The 17793-nt window shown below is 31.4% G+C and overlaps 1 protein-coding gene and 1 long non-coding RNA gene across 3 annotated transcripts; one reads left to right on the top strand and one right to left on the bottom strand.

Annotated features, from left to right (window-relative positions):
* Window positions 1–2353: 2353 nt before the first annotated feature.
* LOC148607598 (T-complex protein 1 subunit zeta-like) lies at window positions 2354–17634 on the bottom strand. The gene is made up of 15 exons (XM_088544272.1): window positions 17483–17634; window positions 11952–12015; window positions 11077–11211; window positions 10784–10843; window positions 9657–9770; window positions 8911–9014; window positions 8272–8382; window positions 7614–7776; window positions 6863–6945; window positions 6362–6458; window positions 5755–5902; window positions 4854–4946; window positions 3696–3839; window positions 3336–3408; window positions 2354–2506 (listed from the first exon to the last, which is right to left on the bottom strand). The coding sequence occupies exons 1-15, from the start codon at window positions 17617–17619 to the stop codon at window positions 2434–2436; spliced, it is 1599 nt and encodes a 532-aa protein (XP_088400398.1). The 5' UTR covers window positions 17620–17634; the 3' UTR covers window positions 2354–2433.
* LOC148607599 (uncharacterized) lies at window positions 13616–15423 on the top strand. Of its 2 annotated transcripts, XR_015914990.1 has the most exons (3): window positions 13732–13834; window positions 14952–14990; window positions 15202–15254. It is a non-coding gene; the product is annotated as an uncharacterized LOC148607599 (long non-coding RNA). The 2 variants fall into 2 exon arrangements; XR_015914989.1 differs by lacking the exon at window positions 14952–14990 and having other exon boundaries at window positions 13616–13834; window positions 15202–15423.
* Window positions 17635–17793: the final 159 nt, after the last annotated feature.

Here is a 17793-nt window from a genome sequence, read left to right as displayed (position 1 = left end):
TTATATACATGTACTTTTTGATGCTATTCTCTACAGTCGACTGCAGTTTGATAAAACTGCAGTCGACTGTAGTTTTAATTTAGGACCAGGGGAGGATCTAGACATTTTCAATAGGGCAGTTTTGGGCTGTTATTTGATCATTATCGTCCAAAATTTGCACGCAATTAACACTTTCCAAAAAAAAAAGAAAAACACCACTGTGGACTAAGAAGTGAAGTGACGGGCATTTTTTTTCGTTTCTGTATTCGTATTTTCCCAGCACTTATTTGATTTAGTCGTATACATTAACAAATAAAGGTGCATGCAGAATTGAATTAATTTAAACATAGAATCTGTGTGAATGTGTATTTTTGTTTTGTATTTATACATCTAGACTTCAGAATGCAATTACGTTCAATATTTATTTTGCATTGAATTATTAAAACAAATATATCTGTACATTGCATGTTTTCCCCTCGTTTGTAAATGTTTGGATCCGCCACTGTATTATACAGCCATAGAAGTGCCCCAATTTCTGTACAGACAATGCAGTCTACCTTTCATACAATGACTCATAATTGACGAGTCATTAACCTTACAATAATCCTTGGTCTCTATGACCTTTCCATAACCCAAATAAATCCTCTCTAATAAGACTTAATCCATGGGGAGATAATCCATTATATTTTCTCCAATTAAGTAAAATTCGTTGTTAAGCATTGACATTTGATTACATATTTTATTCAGCCAGTAATGTACTTTTTGTAAGATATGGTAACCAATTTAAGGAGGACTATAGCATGACATAACTAATAAGTATGTTTCAAATCCTAAATGATTAGGTACCCATTAAACTGGTAAATATTGAAGTGAAATCAAATATTTAAATCCCACTTGACTAACAAATGACATACTGTTTGGTTAATTTAATGAGATCTTATTCCCATACTTAAAGTACAGGTCTTTGTATATAACTTGCAGTGAGTGAAATTAGTTAAATAAACTGCATTTTCCTATTGGTATCACGTACTGCAAACGCACTAGAGATTTTGTAAAAGCCTGATATATCTTACATTAATTTGAAGGGAAAAAATTGAGCATCTATTAATGGGACAATAAATGATAACCTGCCACCTTGCCAAAAAAAAAAAAATTGGGGAGTAAAAACAACTTAAAAAAGGCCATGACTTTTGTGTAAATAATCCAATTAAACTGAATTTCTATATTTTACAATACTCGTTAACTATAAAAAGTTTGAAAAAGATCCTTCTATAAATTCTAAAGTAATTATCGGGGAACAGACAGACGGACACACAACATTTTGAGGGTATCACATAATACCTCACCACATTGTGTGGAAGAATATAAAAATCATTTCAAAAGATCAATTGGAATGTCTATCAATTACTATATAAATTGTTTTAAGTTTGTCGTAAGTAAATGCTGAAGACAATTCATCAGGTAATGGGTATTCAAATGGAGGAAAGACCAATATTATCACCAAGTTACCCACTGTAAGATTAAAACAAATTTTGCCTGACTATTAGAGTCTTTCATAATTGAATTACACAGTCCATTGACTAAATACAATATTGTTAGTGGGTAAGAATATTACACCTATTGAAGGTAAATTGTGTAGGAGTACAAACAGTTTATTTCATGAACTAAACTGATATATTACATGGGTCTTCCTGTATTTCCTATGCCTATTAAGTAACAGTCCATCAACAAAATTAGACATGGCCAATGGCAGCTGTAATTCATGGTGCAGCAAAACCCAGGAATTAAACAATACCTATGTTCAAAGGTACAAGGGTCTTTCAAAGTTCAAAACTTTATTTTGAAGCTCTTGGACCACTGCAGTGATTTCTTACTTTCCAGTTTCACCCTGATAACACCATTCTGTAGACATACTTTCCTTTAGACTACTGTCTAGATTTTATCAATTTGGTAATTTTGTTATTACCCTTCAATTATGTTTATACTACTTTTGTTTTTATCAATTTTTTTTTCAATTTTTCAGAAACTAAGGTATTTTTTGTTCCATAATTTCAAGTCAGTTTTTGATGAAATAAAAGTCCAATTTTTCTTCATAACATGTAATAAGAAAGTTATGAATTAAAATGTTGATAGATCATAAGAGACAAGTTCATTTTTTTACTTGATTAATAAAGAAACATTCATTTTTAGTCAGAATCTTCTGCAAGTGAAACAATTTTAAGTCAAAGGGTTGGGATACCTTTCACCGTTTTTTTTTTTTTTTTTTAAATGGATATCAATGCTTGACATCCTTGGTCGCTTGTTCTATATTTACATCACTTATCAGGACATCTTTTCAAAATATTGATATGTATACAATTATGAAAAAAAATAGTAAATACAACACATATTTATTAGTAGAAAAGCATGGAGAATGTTCAAACACATGTAAATAGAAAATGTCAATGATTACTGCTATCCTTTTAGAGACGTCATTCCGGCCCGCATTATTTCATCCACTAATAACAGGTTAGTAGCTATCACAGTACTGAAAAGAGAAAATAATATTGGTTTAATCCTTTTTGAGGTACATACTACATGAAGTAGGTAAACTTAAAGTAATGGATGGACTGAGTCCAGCGACTACTGAACTTACTTTCATATTGGTGACACAGAAAAATATGACGCTTCGTGTTAGTTACATCAAAATGATTTGTGCCTTTCAACATACACATCTTATACTTACAGTGTGCATATCAAATATACACGGTAAACAGTACTTAAAAGTACAATGTCGATTACATGTACATCAATTCAAAACCCAGTAGAATATTTTTTTCAGCACTGAAGAATAAACAGTGTTATCATAATAAAATTTTGATGAACCTTGTACAGTTGCTGTTATTGAATGTGCTTTTATACAAATAAGTTTGAAATAGCAGTCCATAACAATTTTCATTCAAAACAGAATTCTAAAGATGATTAATACTGCTATATTTATATTGGTCTTTAAGACTGTTAAGCCAAAAAAAAAAATTGTCTAAATTCCAGCGAGAAAAAAAATAGGGTAGGTAGGAAAATTGTTTCATTTTTTCAAAAACATTTTATACTGAGTTAATGGGGAAACAATCTAGACATTAACAGTGCTGGAGTTAAAATGGCCATAAATTGTTACAGGTATGCACAAAAAAACAGGGTAGGTAGGGTAGCAGGAAACAGACATATTATTTTTGGCCTTAATAACACACTTTTCACTGATGATTATATAGTTTCAGTATGTACATTCTTAAAGGATTGTAAATATATAAAAAACAATACTCAAATTGGTTTTCTCAAAAGGTTATGAAGGTGAAAGGTCAAAGATTAGGTCTACTTACCATGAATGTAATAACTGTTTCTTTACTCTATAATTGTCCAGGATTCCAGCATCAAGAGGTATCAATGCTTCACCTACAAACATATAGTATTATATCTTTGTTAAAATGCAAAATTATATTCAAACTGTATCCAGAAGAATAAAAAAAAAAATCGAGAGATCAAATTCTTCATGGTCACATATTACAAAATAAGTCTGAATATTACATTGTTCTAGTGACATTGCTGTATATATGACACTACCATAAATAGCAATATTTGTTTTTAAAGTTGTCATTTGTACAAGGATTCTTGTATTGATATAAAGAAAATCATGTAAATATCTTGTCGTCTAAGGACAGCATGTAAGTTAGGCAAGTTACCTGTTTTTATATCTAACCCTACAGCTTGCTGAGGTCCTGTATATTCCTCCTGTAGTTTAACTATAGAGTCTTGAGGATCTAAACCAGCATTCTGAGCTAGTACTTTAATGATGATCAGAAGAGCATCAGCAAAAGCTTGTACTCCTGTGAAAACACAGACAAAACATGTACATATACAGAATCAAGTATGAATGTTAAAAACAAAAAATAAGATTATATGCACAGCAACTGTTCACATAAGAATTGTTTCTAAATTCAAATAAGAAATTAGTTCTTTTTTATCAATAAATTGTGACATAAGCTAATGGATCATTTAAAAACTACAACCATAACAGTTTACCTTTTACCCAGAAATATCACCATAGCTAGCAGTTAATAAGTAACTTAGTTATGCAGACTTAAATGCAGAAATTTTATAATACACAGTTTACATAAAATGGGCCTGTATTTTATTGACAATCAATATTTCTTAACCAAATTAGGAGAAAACTGTATTGTTTAAGAAGATCAGAAGGCATCAATCTCTGTTTCAACAATTACAAATGATGATGACATATCTTCAAAACCATTTCAGTTGTCTCTGTCTCCATTCTAATAAAAGATTGAATATACCAGTGGGCATTATTAAATATCTTTAAAATCTTGGAAAAACAACCTATGTTCATGTGTTAAAGAATTGGGTGTTGCATTACACTGCTAAAAATGCTACACATGAGAATCATATGAAGTACAACAAAAGATTATCATATGTTTCAGTTTACACATGCTAATCCAATAGTTGTCACATGATAATTGTAGGTTAACAAGCTAATATTTACATATGAAAATCATTTGATAATTATGACTATCATATTCATATGATTACCATATAAATCAAGCAATACAGGATTATCATATGTTTTAGTTTACACATGATTATCATAGGGTTATCACATAGCATGTTAATAGTTACATATGAAAATCATTTGATAATTATGACTTGTATTCATATGATTATTTTCATAGGAATCATATTCATAGGATTACCATATAAATCAAAAAACATAATTATCATGTGTGTCACTTTTACGGTGTAGAATCATCAATGATTTTCTATATTCTGATTCGAATAACCCATTGAATTACCTAATTTGAAAGATCAATCTGACCAACACTTACCAAGTCTTGCTCTCCCCTTGACCTCATTTTTATACTGCATTAATTCTTGATAAGCTGCCAACTCAAAAGCTCCAGCTCCTGGTAGAACACATGCTAAAAGAGGAAAATAAATATGATAACAAAATATACAAAAACTCTGATTTTGTTTCCCATAAAGGTGTCCAAATACAAATGGCATGATCGATCAATAAAAATGAACTCATTTTCACAGAATTCCCAAACAAAAAAAGATTAAATTACATTCAAAACTGTGATGACCTTCCAAAACAACAAATTCAAAAATATACACACTTTTGAAACACAAGTAAATTGCTACCAACAAATTAAGGTATTCATGTATTTACTGGTTGAAACTTAACATGAAAATAAAAGTGCAGATTCACACTTCTTCATTCAATGTTGACAGTATGATATCTTCAACAAATGGTAATATGATCTACAAGCAACAATAAGATTACAATGCACATTTTGAAGGGGAGTGTAAAATATCTTGTTTGCCCATGTACATAAAAGCAACATATAGTAGGAAAGAATACGTCATTTCAGCTGACCACTGACCACAGCCTTCAAAGAACACTGATTCAATACTAAAGAATCATTGTGAATGGTATGAAACAGATTTATAAAAATAGGTCTGGGTATTTCAGGTTTAACAGTGTTCTAGGATTTTTCAGAAATTGAGGTTTCCTCCGGAAAAATCCATATAAAATCTTTCCCACAGTCAATGACTGCTTTCCTAACAAAACAAATCCTTACAGCATAAGAAGTTTTTAACTTGTCACAGGAAAGTGTAACTAAGTACCTAACTTTCCCTGACCCAAATTTCACTTGCCGCGGATAACAGGAAATAGGAATCCTAGAACACTGGGTTATAACAATTTTAATTCGACCATCTACCCACCATCTTCTATGGCATTTTTAACAGCCCTAAGACCATCTCTGATAGCATCTTTGATCTGTGTTAGTGTGTGTTTGTTGGGACCTTTGATCAGTAAAGTGACAGATTGTGGGTTCTGGCAGTTCTCAACGTAAGTGTACTTGCTTTCTCCCTGTAACAAGAAATAGTCCAATTACACTAATACATTTGGTTTATGAACAATTTTTAAGTGGAAAAAAATTCAGAAGTACACAGCTAAATTTTAAATTTTAAGTTCACTACCTTAACCAGTATAGAATATTCCATTTGTTTGGCTAATATACTGCAAAGTTCATATATGATTGGAATTTACATTTTAGAAGTTTAATTAAGTGCTAAGTGTGTCTAGGATATTTTGAATTGTCTCCCCTGACTTGTTTCAAATAGATCTGTATAGCTCAATCAACAGGAGCATGTAGTTCTAGTTACAGTAAGATCGAATCAACTACAAATACTAAATTTGAAAAAAAAAACCAAAAAAAACTTAAGATTCCAGAGCAATATTTCAAATAATGATTTTTCTTCACACCAACCTTACCATAAAATATTGTGCATTTACATGCCACAGAGTTACATGGACAATTATACTAACCAAAACTTGTTCATAGACAAGGCCTGCATATCCAAGATTTTCTGGTGTCAAGTCATCTACTGAATTCATTGCCATACCTCCACAGGCAAGGGCCAACCTATAATGAGAAAACCAGATCATGTTAAAGATAAGCTGTCAATGATATTGATTGCTTTGAAATTCATTATTTTCTGTCAGTAGTGATTTTAATTTGATTTTCTTTTTTGGCCTGTTTTTTTTTATAATTCTTTTGACATCTTCTATTTCACCATCAATTAAAATATAAAATAATATGTAAAGACTGAATGGCCAAGCAGATGTCCACTTGCCATTGGCCCCCATTTTTTGCTGCATACCTGAATTTTATAGATGTGGCCCAAAAAATGTTTCGTCCAAATCCTTATCAAGTGAATTGCTTATAAGATTTTTTACTTAACATTTAAAATTACTTTTACCTACAATCTAAGTGTTTCTGATTGGTGAATTTAATCACCAATCAATAAGTTATAGAAGATTTTATACCTTTCCATATTTCTCCTTTTGGCTCTCCTGAGACCAATGATTCCTTCCTTGGCCAGCATGTCCAATGACATTGGGTCTATACCCTACAATAAAAAAGCATATTGTGTACACATTTCATGTTTTTAATGTTATATTAGACATAATGTAACTGCAATAATGTAAGTCTAACATTCTGCACAGATGCTATAAGGCAGTCAAGAATTAAGGTTGTGTTTCAAAGTTTCCAGCATATCCACAATGATTACTACATGTAGTTTCTTTCCATGCTGTTAACCTATTATCCCCTATCTTCAGCACTGTGTATTGTGCTAAATTAGTGGTCCTAAAGGCCAGCACACTACCTTACATATTTCCATCCTGGACCAGTTTATTTACTGTAACCTTCTTAGTTTTTAACCTACATTTACCCTTTAGGCCAAACTAAAAACATTTCTAGATTCTCATACCCTCCTGACCTGACTCTTTCACCCTCCCCAAAATATTTTAATTTGATTTTTTGCCCAATTTTGGTCAATTTCTTTCAAAATGATAGCATTTTTCACTAAAATTGATAAAAAGTAAACAAATAAAATTTGCCAACCTACCCCTAAGTTTGAATGAATGTAGGAATTTTACTAATATGGTCTCATCTTTATTGTAGTGTAGTAGATCTGTGGACCCATAATAAAAGAGTACTAAAGACAAAAGAGCTAAGGTTTGGTTCAGTAAATATTTAGCAACAAGCATATGGTATATTACTTATCAAAGGTACCTTCTGGTTGATGACAACAAAGCCTTTCTTATTATTCTCATCACAAACTTTCTTTTTCAGAGCAATGATCTTCTGAACTCTTTCATCTATGAATTTTCTCTCAGCTTGTACAAGTTTCTCTCTTTCACCAGCACTCTTGTAGAAAAATCCAGAGTTAACCTCCCTGAAAAAAGCACAAAGTTTATATAAAAAATTATTTGCAGTACCATAAAATTATATTGGTATACTCATTCTGAGAATAACTTCCAATGACAATACTTATATCAAAACTTTGCTTTGAGAATGCTCACCATAAAGTTTTTGTTTTGGGGCACAGAACAGATTTACTGAAGACTGTGTAAAAGAATAGGCTCTGTGTAAAGGCATGGTACTTTTGAGTTAGTTTAATAAAGTTTCACAACTTATAATGCAAAATATTAAAGACGTAATTTAAATTTAAATTGGAATAACCCAGCTATAAATCAATTTATCAATATGTGGAAGGTGAACATTATTTACCTATAAATTTGCTCTAAGTTTCCAGGAAAAATAACAACAAAAGTATGTTTTTTATCAAGCTGGCTATTTTTGATATCTGCATGATACTGGATAAGTTCATGAAAACACTGATCAAGTAGCAAGCAAGTTTTTACATTCTTCTGTAATTATAGTGACTTACGTTTTCTCATACTCCAGTGACACATTGCAGGTCAGGATGTAACAATCTTCTAATCGCTTCGGCATCAATGGGTGACGTGCTCCATGATCCATAACTAAACCTTTCACAAGTCTGTAATATTAAGATTTCAAGTAGATATACAGTTGTAACAGATTTTTTTCTCAAGTGAAATCCTTACTTATCACTTCTTGTTTGGTCAATGCAAATCACTGAATACTATTTGGCAGGTGTAAAATTCTACGATTTTGAAGTAAAAAAGAATAAGAAAAATTTTGATAATTCTAATTTTGCCAGATGCTAAGTTGAGCAATTTAATACTTATGCTCAGAGTAAGTATTTTGGGTAAGTTACTTTAGCTTTTCCAGGTTAGCAACCAACAAAAATAACACACTATACGGTACACTAATCAAATTGCTCTATTTCTATGACCTTGTTTATATGAGATAAACAAACTAACAGAATTTCATAATTTTGTTTTTTTTGTTGTTGGAAATATATCTAAAACTACAATCTCAACCAAAGGGAAGTAACTCATGAGTGTACGAGGAAAGCATTTATTACTGGTTAGTCTAGTACAGAAAGCATTACATTTGCAAGATAGCTTACTTGAATAGTATGCCCAAACCATAAAATACCTACACAGTGTCCATGTCAGTTTTATGTTGCATTTCCATGATTTCTACCATGTGTAAATCTATGGGTTCAGATCCTTTCTTTACTGACAGAACAGCATCAACAACAGCCTACAAAAGTAACAACTATATTCTACAAGACCAAATATACTCTAAAAGTTTAAGTTATGATTTTAAAATCTTGTGATGAAATGTAATTATTCATCAACCTCAAACATTTTTTGGGACAATTATTAATAAATATTAATGATAAACCGTTTAGGCCCTCACAAAGTAATCAGAGTGCTTATATTTTCATTTAAGTCAAATGTCAATAAAATACATTAATGAATTATCCTTAAAAGAGATGTAGTAGGACCCAAGTATCAACGGTAGTGTTCACAAAGTGATGTGTCATAATTTGTTCCATATCACAGACATTCCTGTAGTAACTTACAGGAATATCAATAATCATCATACCTAGTATAACCTTAATTTCCATTAAGAACAAATATTACACGTTAAATTCAATAATACATCCTTAATTTTGAACATTTGTTACAGAAGAACTTTTATTCAACAACACTGACACTGCAATAGAAAAGAAGAATGTGACATTAAAATTTAGGATCAATTTTATATTTTAGGACACCTTTTTCTTACACTGAATGCAAGAAATATTTTTTAGTTTAAGCTAGTCTCATATACATATCTATTGAATTTACTTCACATGTAAATTGCAATTTGACGTGAGATGTAAAAGTAGTTTCTAACCTCAGTCAATAGGTCGGCTAGTTCAGTATGCACTTTAGTTCTTAGAGATGTCCTTGCTACCTGAATCAGTGTGTCACGGTCTACCTCCTTACTCACTTTGACAGCCTCCAAGACCTGAAAATGATATGTAATCATACAATGCAACTAGCAATCTGCATGTACAATGTCTCTTGTTGCTAAACACAGGGATGATTTTACGAGGTCAAAAAGTAAAGTGAAAATCGGCAAAATCGAAAATAAATATACAGTAAAAAAAAGAATACTGTGAAAGTGTTACTGTTTGTGTGGTATCAGTTTCACGAGTAGGCCAAAACATGAAATTTGGTTCCCAATGAAAAGGAGATTCCCATTGACGTGTATACGGAAAACCACAAAACCATGAATTCAAGAATCCATGAAATTATGTTTCCTCTGTAATCCAGGAAAATTGGTATCCATGAATTAAAGAACTTTTACAGTAGTAACGGTAAAATCTGGAATTGAAAGAGAGGAATTCTGATAAAAAGGGAAAAAAATCATGTCTGTGAACATACCAATGGAATAATGAGATTAGATGTAAAAGCCCTACAATTCTGAACTCCATACACCAGCCAATATTTGTTTTCTCTCTTACTAACTGCTACAGACTTTTCACATTTCTCAGACATTCTGCAAGTTGTTTAAAAATGAGATAACATCACGTAAAATCATTCTCTTTTTCCAAACATTTTTGCCTTTTCTGAGAGGACTGTCTGCAGCATTGTAAGTATGTTCAGAATTTCTGATCCTGTGTGGAGCTTGTCACAATTTGTACTACTGTACATTAGTAAGAAATGTGTTGATGCTACAATTATCACTTGATGTTTGGGAGTTTCCAATGTGAAAATATACATGGTGGTTTTGTACAACTTTGCATTTTTTATCTTCAGAACAATTACTTTTCACAGATGATGAATATGGTGTAATTATACCAATGTATGACTGTTTGAAAGTAGAAAAAGACTGTCTTCTTGTTACTTGCTGATACCCACTTGAATACTTACATGCATTTTCTACAATACATATTTGCAATTCATGACTTTTCATAAGATATTACATTTAACATTATATTATTATGACAAAGATTGATCACAAATTACATCTCATACCTCCAGAGCTTTGTTTCTTGCTAGTTCAAATCCCTCTGTAATAAGTCTTGGATGCAGACCCTGAAAACAAGATTTATAATTGGAACATCAGTCTACTACCAAACACATCTTCCATTCATGTACATGTATATGCCTCAGTAAAAATGCAGTAAAAATAACAACTTGCTGTTATGAATTTCAAATAAAATAAACAGTTTTTTACTACTCTCTTATATTCAATTCTTTCATATCCCAAAGGATTCTGGTAGTCAGTAAGAGGAAAAAGATTTATCAAGAACAAAAATCTGACTAACCTCAGAGATGTAAAGGTCAGCCTGCTTCAGTAGTTCACCTATGATGAGAACATTGGATGTGGTACCATCTCCAGTAATATCATCCTGAGCAGTGGCTACTCTGGCAATCAAAGAAGCAGTAGGATGCTGGATTTGCTAAAATGAGAAAGTATCAATGTCATTGTTACACAGATATGGATGTTACTTTGCCCCTCTGAGCATCCCTGTGTCCTTCATATATTCAAAGTATCCTGAAGAAATTTTGATAAAGAATGTCACCCAAACTATCTCTAAATGAAATTAACATCACAACTAACTTTCTCTTTCCTTTGAGTACCATATGTGCGCAATTTATTAAGCTACTTGATAAATCTGAGGATCTGTGGTACATGTAGCACATTACCTGCCAAAATGCACTCCTCATGAGCCCCCTCTATTTTCAGATCCTAAGCAAGAACACGGAGTATGAAACTAATGTTAGTAGTTTTAGACCATGTAAGGGATACACAACACCTCAGTGAAATAACAGTAAAAATCAGAAAAAAAAATTTCACGAAATTTATATGAGCCAAATAAATTTTAGAAATGATGTTAGGTACCCCTTAAGCAACTGTTATTAATAAGTAAGACTTGTTACACTTCTTGAAGACTTGGTTAAAAAAATTTTGTCTGATGTTTTTGTATTTTTTTTAATAGCATGATACTTTTCAAAGAAAAATGCACCATAAAAAAAAAAAAAAAGAAAAAAGAAAAAAGTTAAGACTAGGAACCTTGAAAACTTTATATTTTTTACTCAAAACCAGACTGAATTCGCACTGAATTTGCATCTGAGTTGGCACAGTTTAGGCCCCTTTACTCACAATCAATTTCATATAACTTGTCCATTGAATACAAACCATTTCATGAAGTAGCACATTGCCATCTTTAGTTAATTTAATGTCACCTGAACCAGAAACCAACCTGTAAAAAGGAAGATTTTATATATGATAAAAAGTAAATATACATGTGGAATAATTTGTTCTTATATCCACTGTTTATTATGTCCAATGCCAGAATGTGTTAACTGATTTAGGGTAAGAGAAACATAACTATTAATGTGGTAGCTACTGGACATATTAGTCCAGAACAATTTTAGAGCAGAATACAAATGATCTAAGGTGTGTATGTAAATATAAGTGTACATCTATTGCAGCCATACTAAATAGGGGACAGATTTTTTTGACTGATTATGAAAGTACATGTACATATAACTCCATGAATGTTCCTCAGCAACTGTTCTGTTTCCATGATGCTTACACATAAAAGCATTTTACAAAGCATTATCACCTCTACTTAATTACACTGGCTGCTATATTTGTCTAATGTGTAAAGACAAAAAAAATCAATGACGAAAGAAATTCCTTGAAGAGATTAACTGCAAAATTATTATGGTTGTAGAATGTGAATAAGTGACCTATTCCACCCATAATGGTCATGCATGGCCAACATAAATTGAGCTGGACCCTATCTTTAGTGAAAATGCATGTTATCAACAATGATGCTAGTACAAATTTACTCTGATCAAGAAACTCTCCTCCCTTTAATCAAGATACTGACTTGTCGGGTTTAAGTAAAAATGATGTGCAATACAAAAATTTAGATTTTCAGATGTATTGCACTGCACCTGATATCGCATTCATCACAAAAAAAGCATTATGCATTCAAGTTTTAAGTCTTTTTACACGATATAAACCCCTGTTTTGCTGACATTATGAAACATCTTATACAAAATTGCAACTGACAAGTTGGGTGGAGCTTGCAATGGTCTGAAAAGAATGTTTTCGGCATTTTATACAATACTCAAAATATAACTTGGGCAACTGTTAACAATCTAAATTAAACTTCAAATTTAAATGGACAATTTTCAGCTTCAACGTGCCTATGGCTCTTGGCCTCAGCCTTTACCAATCACTGAATTTGCTACTTTTGTATAGAAACAGTAGCTGACATGCTATATTAGAGACCAGAGTCTGCATAATAACATTAGGGAGGTCGGTAGTGCGTTTATCGATATTCTTGCGAGAGCAAAATTCTCAATTTTGAGTCAACTTTAACACGTTAGAAAATGGTTAAAAATCCATTGCATGACAATAAAAAATATATGTAATTGAAGATGAGACATTTCTCTTTCTAAATATACAACTTTCATTGTTATTGGAGTTGATGGTCATTTGGTACAAACGTTTGAAGTGACGATACTTTGAGAAAAATGGCCGCCTGAAAAACTATGTGTCAAAGATCATACCTATTTCAAAATTCATTCCGCAAGCTATTACTGGACCGATTTTCTTCATTTATGGCTTAAATTTTTGGAAATATCTTCAATTTTGATAATCCGGTTGTCAGGCTAATTTTTTGGTTACAAAACATATTTTTTACGTCATTTTAAGGAAAAACATGTTGAAAAAAAATAGTTTTTGCGTACCCGGAATGCACTGACAGTCGGATTCCGAAAATTTAATCCTTTCTGCGTCCATCCGTAACCCTGGTTTCAGAAGAAAAACAATAATAGCTTGCGGAATCGATTGGATATTAGGGTGGTCAGGGCGTGGTTTTCACAAAAATTAAAGCGGGACCGGTTATCGTTCTTGCTAACCGGATGTTACTGATCCGCCATAGCTTCTGTTAAGATTTTCAAACACTCGTGGATAAATGCCTTTTACCGACTGTTTTCTGGACGGATTTTTGACTGGTGGTGCAGACAACGATGGACCTAGGCCATGGAGGCCAATCACTTACGGTAAGTACCTAAATTATGTCTAATATAAGCCTAATCGCCCTGTTTCCGTAAGGTCAAATTCTAGAATGACCTTTTATCATCTGCAAGCTTAAAAACTATATTCACCTTCTTGGAAGGTCTGATTTTCGTTTGATTCTGCATGAGCTGATTTAAAAAGATTACTCTCATTTAGCATTAGTTGGAATATGTTTCCATAACATTTTTATTAAACGATGAATATGTAATGAGGTAAATTCTCCCAACGTTTGATTGCAATCCATTCAAAATCTTTCGGACTTTATCGACTTTCCTATATTATCGGAAGTCTCTGTATTTTACCTTGATTTTTTTCTATTGGTTGGGAGAATTTGCACATATTGCATTTAATTTCCTTGACAATTCAATTTTAATTTATATGTAGTGCCCAATTTATATGAAACTCACATGTTTAAGCATAAACCTTCTTTATATTTATTTTAACCGTTTTATTTATTCAAAATTATCATATGTAGAAAAAAAAATCAACCTTAAATTGCTTCTTCAAATGATACACAACTTTTTTTTCTGGTTTTCATTTTATCAGTTAATATATATTAATTATGATTTTTATTAGAACAATTATCATGTAGCCCTGCTTGTACTTTACTTGATAAATAGAAGTTATTTGATGAGATTTATATATGTGGCAATTGCATATTTTACATATGACCTGCATCTTCTTAAGTTTACTTTATATATTCATGTACAATTTTTAACAGCTAACTTACATATTCATTTTTTAGAGGATTGTAGATGCTCTACTTATTTAATATTCATATACATGTACAATTGCTTGGAAAAGGTTTAAAATCCTAGTAATATACATTATTTATCATTTAATTGTAATTAATTTATGGTTTAATATTTTTTGGCCTTTTTAGGATCACATTGATTGACTCATAATACCAATCTTTTGTTGTATGTATATGAAACATACTTGTACTATGTTTTTTCTTCTAATTATTGATTTATTTCAGAAGAAAGTATTAGTAAACAGGCTGCCTAAATATTTATTTTATTTTGTCATATAAAAAGTAAACACTGATGTAAATTTTATTATGATTTAGTTTTATTTTCTGTTTGTTTTTCATCATTTTAGTTTCATTTTGTTGAGTTCTGGAGATGTTTTGAATTCATGGTAAGTTAGTTTTTATACTTTGATTTAGTTTAGTAGCTTTATTTATTTTAATAATAAAACTTTTGAGTCTTTTAATTATGGTAACAAATAAGCATTTACATTTGAATCATATATTACTTACAAGAACTGTCGATTAGTTTTGTGTTTAGACTCTGCTTTAAAACTGCCTCACAGTACATATTCATTGAATTCCACTACTTGTTTATTTCAGATGGCCTGAGCAGCATAGTGGGCTATGCTATGAGACGAATATGGGCCGAGTCCGAGGTAGGACCATGTGGGGTACAGTAAGTAGGGTAGTTCCAGACACACCTGAACCCGATAACCTGATTGGTAAGAGAGTTCAACACTTGATAGAAGAACCAGACGGATCACGCAGCGAAATTATTCATATTAAGTTTTTTAACATAACATTAATATAACCGTATAAAACAATCTTCTTGTTTTGAAATGAAGATAATTATTCTGGAAAAGGAAGTTTGGTGTTTTTAACTCCTTGCCACATCTTTTGTCAACCGCTTTGTGAGCAACCAATATCAAATAAAGTTTTACATTTTTTCAGATTGTTAGCAAACCAGATTATGATTTAATAGAAAGTAAACTAACTGTAAGTAAATTGATAAGGTAAATGATGTTAATAGGTGTAATGTCCTTATGTACATAATCTCTTTTGTAGATTTGGCAGACATAGTAGATCCTGGTGAAGAAACCCTTCTGGCCTGAAATGGAAACTTCGAAAAGTTCATTAAACTTAATCAAATGATGATATTTTGTTTATTATCATTTAATGTACATAATAGTACACATGAGGAAACAGCTAGGGCTTCAAAGTTCCATAGTGAAAGGATGCGCATTGGTTCAAGTCAATGTATTCATAAAAATTTTCTCAATTTCTTGGGAAAACAGCATTTGTTTTTGAAATTTTATTCAATTTTAACATAATAATGAGATTATTATTATGTTAAAAGACCCTATTTAAACAAGAAAACATTACAAGACTACATTAGGAATCTTAGAATTGACCAGACCTTGATATAATATTATTTTGCCACTTTTTGCGGCAAAAATGTATGTTTATTTTGATTATCGTCTGGCTTCATTTACGGTATAGGCCTAACAAATTTTCATCCACATTAAACATTTTATAGCAAAATAAGATGAAAGTATCTTCATGTGATAGCTTAGATTCTAAGCTTTAAAATGGTACCACATAAGTATATGGTAGGTTGATATTTTGATCAATATAAGCATAAATATGCGGTTTTTTTTTTAAATCTGAAATTTTCAAAAATGTTTGATTTACCCCCATTTTTCAACATTTGCTTGTTGGTTTTTAAATATAATTCAATTATTTCTTGATAAAAATGTGTTTTTACATATTTAATCACAATAACAATAACTGTCATGTGCTAAAAACTGCTTTTAAATTCAAAATGTCTTTTTTTGTCTGACCTTTCGCCATTTTTTCCACTGAAAATAGCTCTAAAATTTACCCTAAAATGTAAATTTTCGACCTCAAAAAATTTTTTTGAGCTAAAAAACATGATTTTTCAAGTCAAGCAACTTTATTGCCACACAAAACAAGTGACAGAAAAAATTAATTATTTTTTTTGAATTCTTAGTAAGCAAAAATGTATTTTTTTGTTGAAAAAACACATTTAAAAAAAAGGGGGTCTGCCGCAGTGTTTCTGATTCCAATGAAAAACAAATCAGAGGTTTTGACATAATATTTGTTTATTTATTTCTGTTTAATGGATTACTCTTGAAAGAACAGCAAAGTATCAGATTTCTACTACCTTCCAATTTCCAAATATGAATATCCAAAAATGGCATTTTAATTCACGATGCTGTTGACACATAGCAAAAAAAAACTAAGTCCAAAGTGTTTTTTTGCCAATTTTAAAAAAGTGTAATTTTCTTTGTATCTAAGATACAAGTTTCCTGAATGGCTTAAATCAAAGTATGAAATGGCTTTATTTAAATGATTAAGACACAATGTATGAATTTCTTTACCTGTTTGACTTATGTGGGCCACAGAAGTGCCCAAAATGTGACATTTTTGCCTTCGCAAGAAAAATGACCAAAATTTTGAACTTTAAATTGTAATAACTTTTGAACCCCTTGACCGATTTTAAAAATTTTTGCACCAGTAAGTTACATTTCTTGGGCTCTTTCAAACTAATATAAACTTGTACATTTTCTATATACTTCATATTTTGACTGACCTCCCTAATAACATCCAACTTATTGTATGGCAATAAAAATTCACACTCCCCCTTTTCTCAGACATAAAACACATCCAACGATTAACAGTTAATATTTTATAAACACTGAACTACCAATAATTTATTATGTGTTTAGTTCTCAATTAGGCACTTTTTGTTCTTTAAAAAAAAAATGTTTGAACTCATTTTCTAGAACTTTCGACCATGTGATTCCCACATGTCAGATCATGAATTGTAGTGTATGGTATAATTTCCCCAATATCTTACATTTTAAGTGTTCCTTTCGGGCCAAGATTGGTTTTAAGTACATCTTGGAGACCTTTTGCCGCACTAATATTGACAGCTAAAGCCTGTGCAGCCCTCGCAACTTCAGCTTTGGGATTCAGTGACTTGATGGCAGACATATTTTTGTTGATCGTGGAAACACGTTGTCGAGCGAGATTTTGGCGACAGGGGTTCAGCGAAGGGGAATTGAGTTGGGTGTTTTAATTTTATCAAGATTATAGTGGAAATCAAATGAATGTAGACCAGACATGGAAAATAGACACACACAACAAAGAACATAATATAACCAAAAT

The sequence above is a fragment of the Perna viridis genome, chromosome 9, assembly GCF_037379345.1.
Source record: "Perna viridis isolate PV_CMFRI_1.1 ecotype Kerala chromosome 9, ASM3737934v1, whole genome shotgun sequence".
In the NCBI taxonomy this organism is placed as follows: domain Eukaryota; kingdom Metazoa; phylum Mollusca; class Bivalvia; order Mytilida; family Mytilidae; genus Perna; species Perna viridis.
Note: the sequence above shows the minus strand (reverse complement) of the source record. Positions and strands in the feature narration are given on the sequence as shown.

Bases quoted from the DNA above. Each gene is read 5' to 3' on its own strand.
- LOC148607598 (XM_088544272.1), bottom strand. From the start codon at position 17,619: ATGTCTGCCATCAAGTCACTGAATCCCAAAGCTGAAGTTGCGAGGGCT. The intron at 9,015-9,656 runs GTTAGAAACTAC...TTACTTTTGTAG, and splicing joins TAGCCGACCTATTGACTGAG to GCTGTTGTTGATGCTGTTCT. The intron at 3,840-4,853 runs GTAAGTGTTGGT...GTGTTTTCACAG, and splicing joins CAAGGGGAGAGCAAGACTTG to GAGTACAAGCTTTTGCTGAT.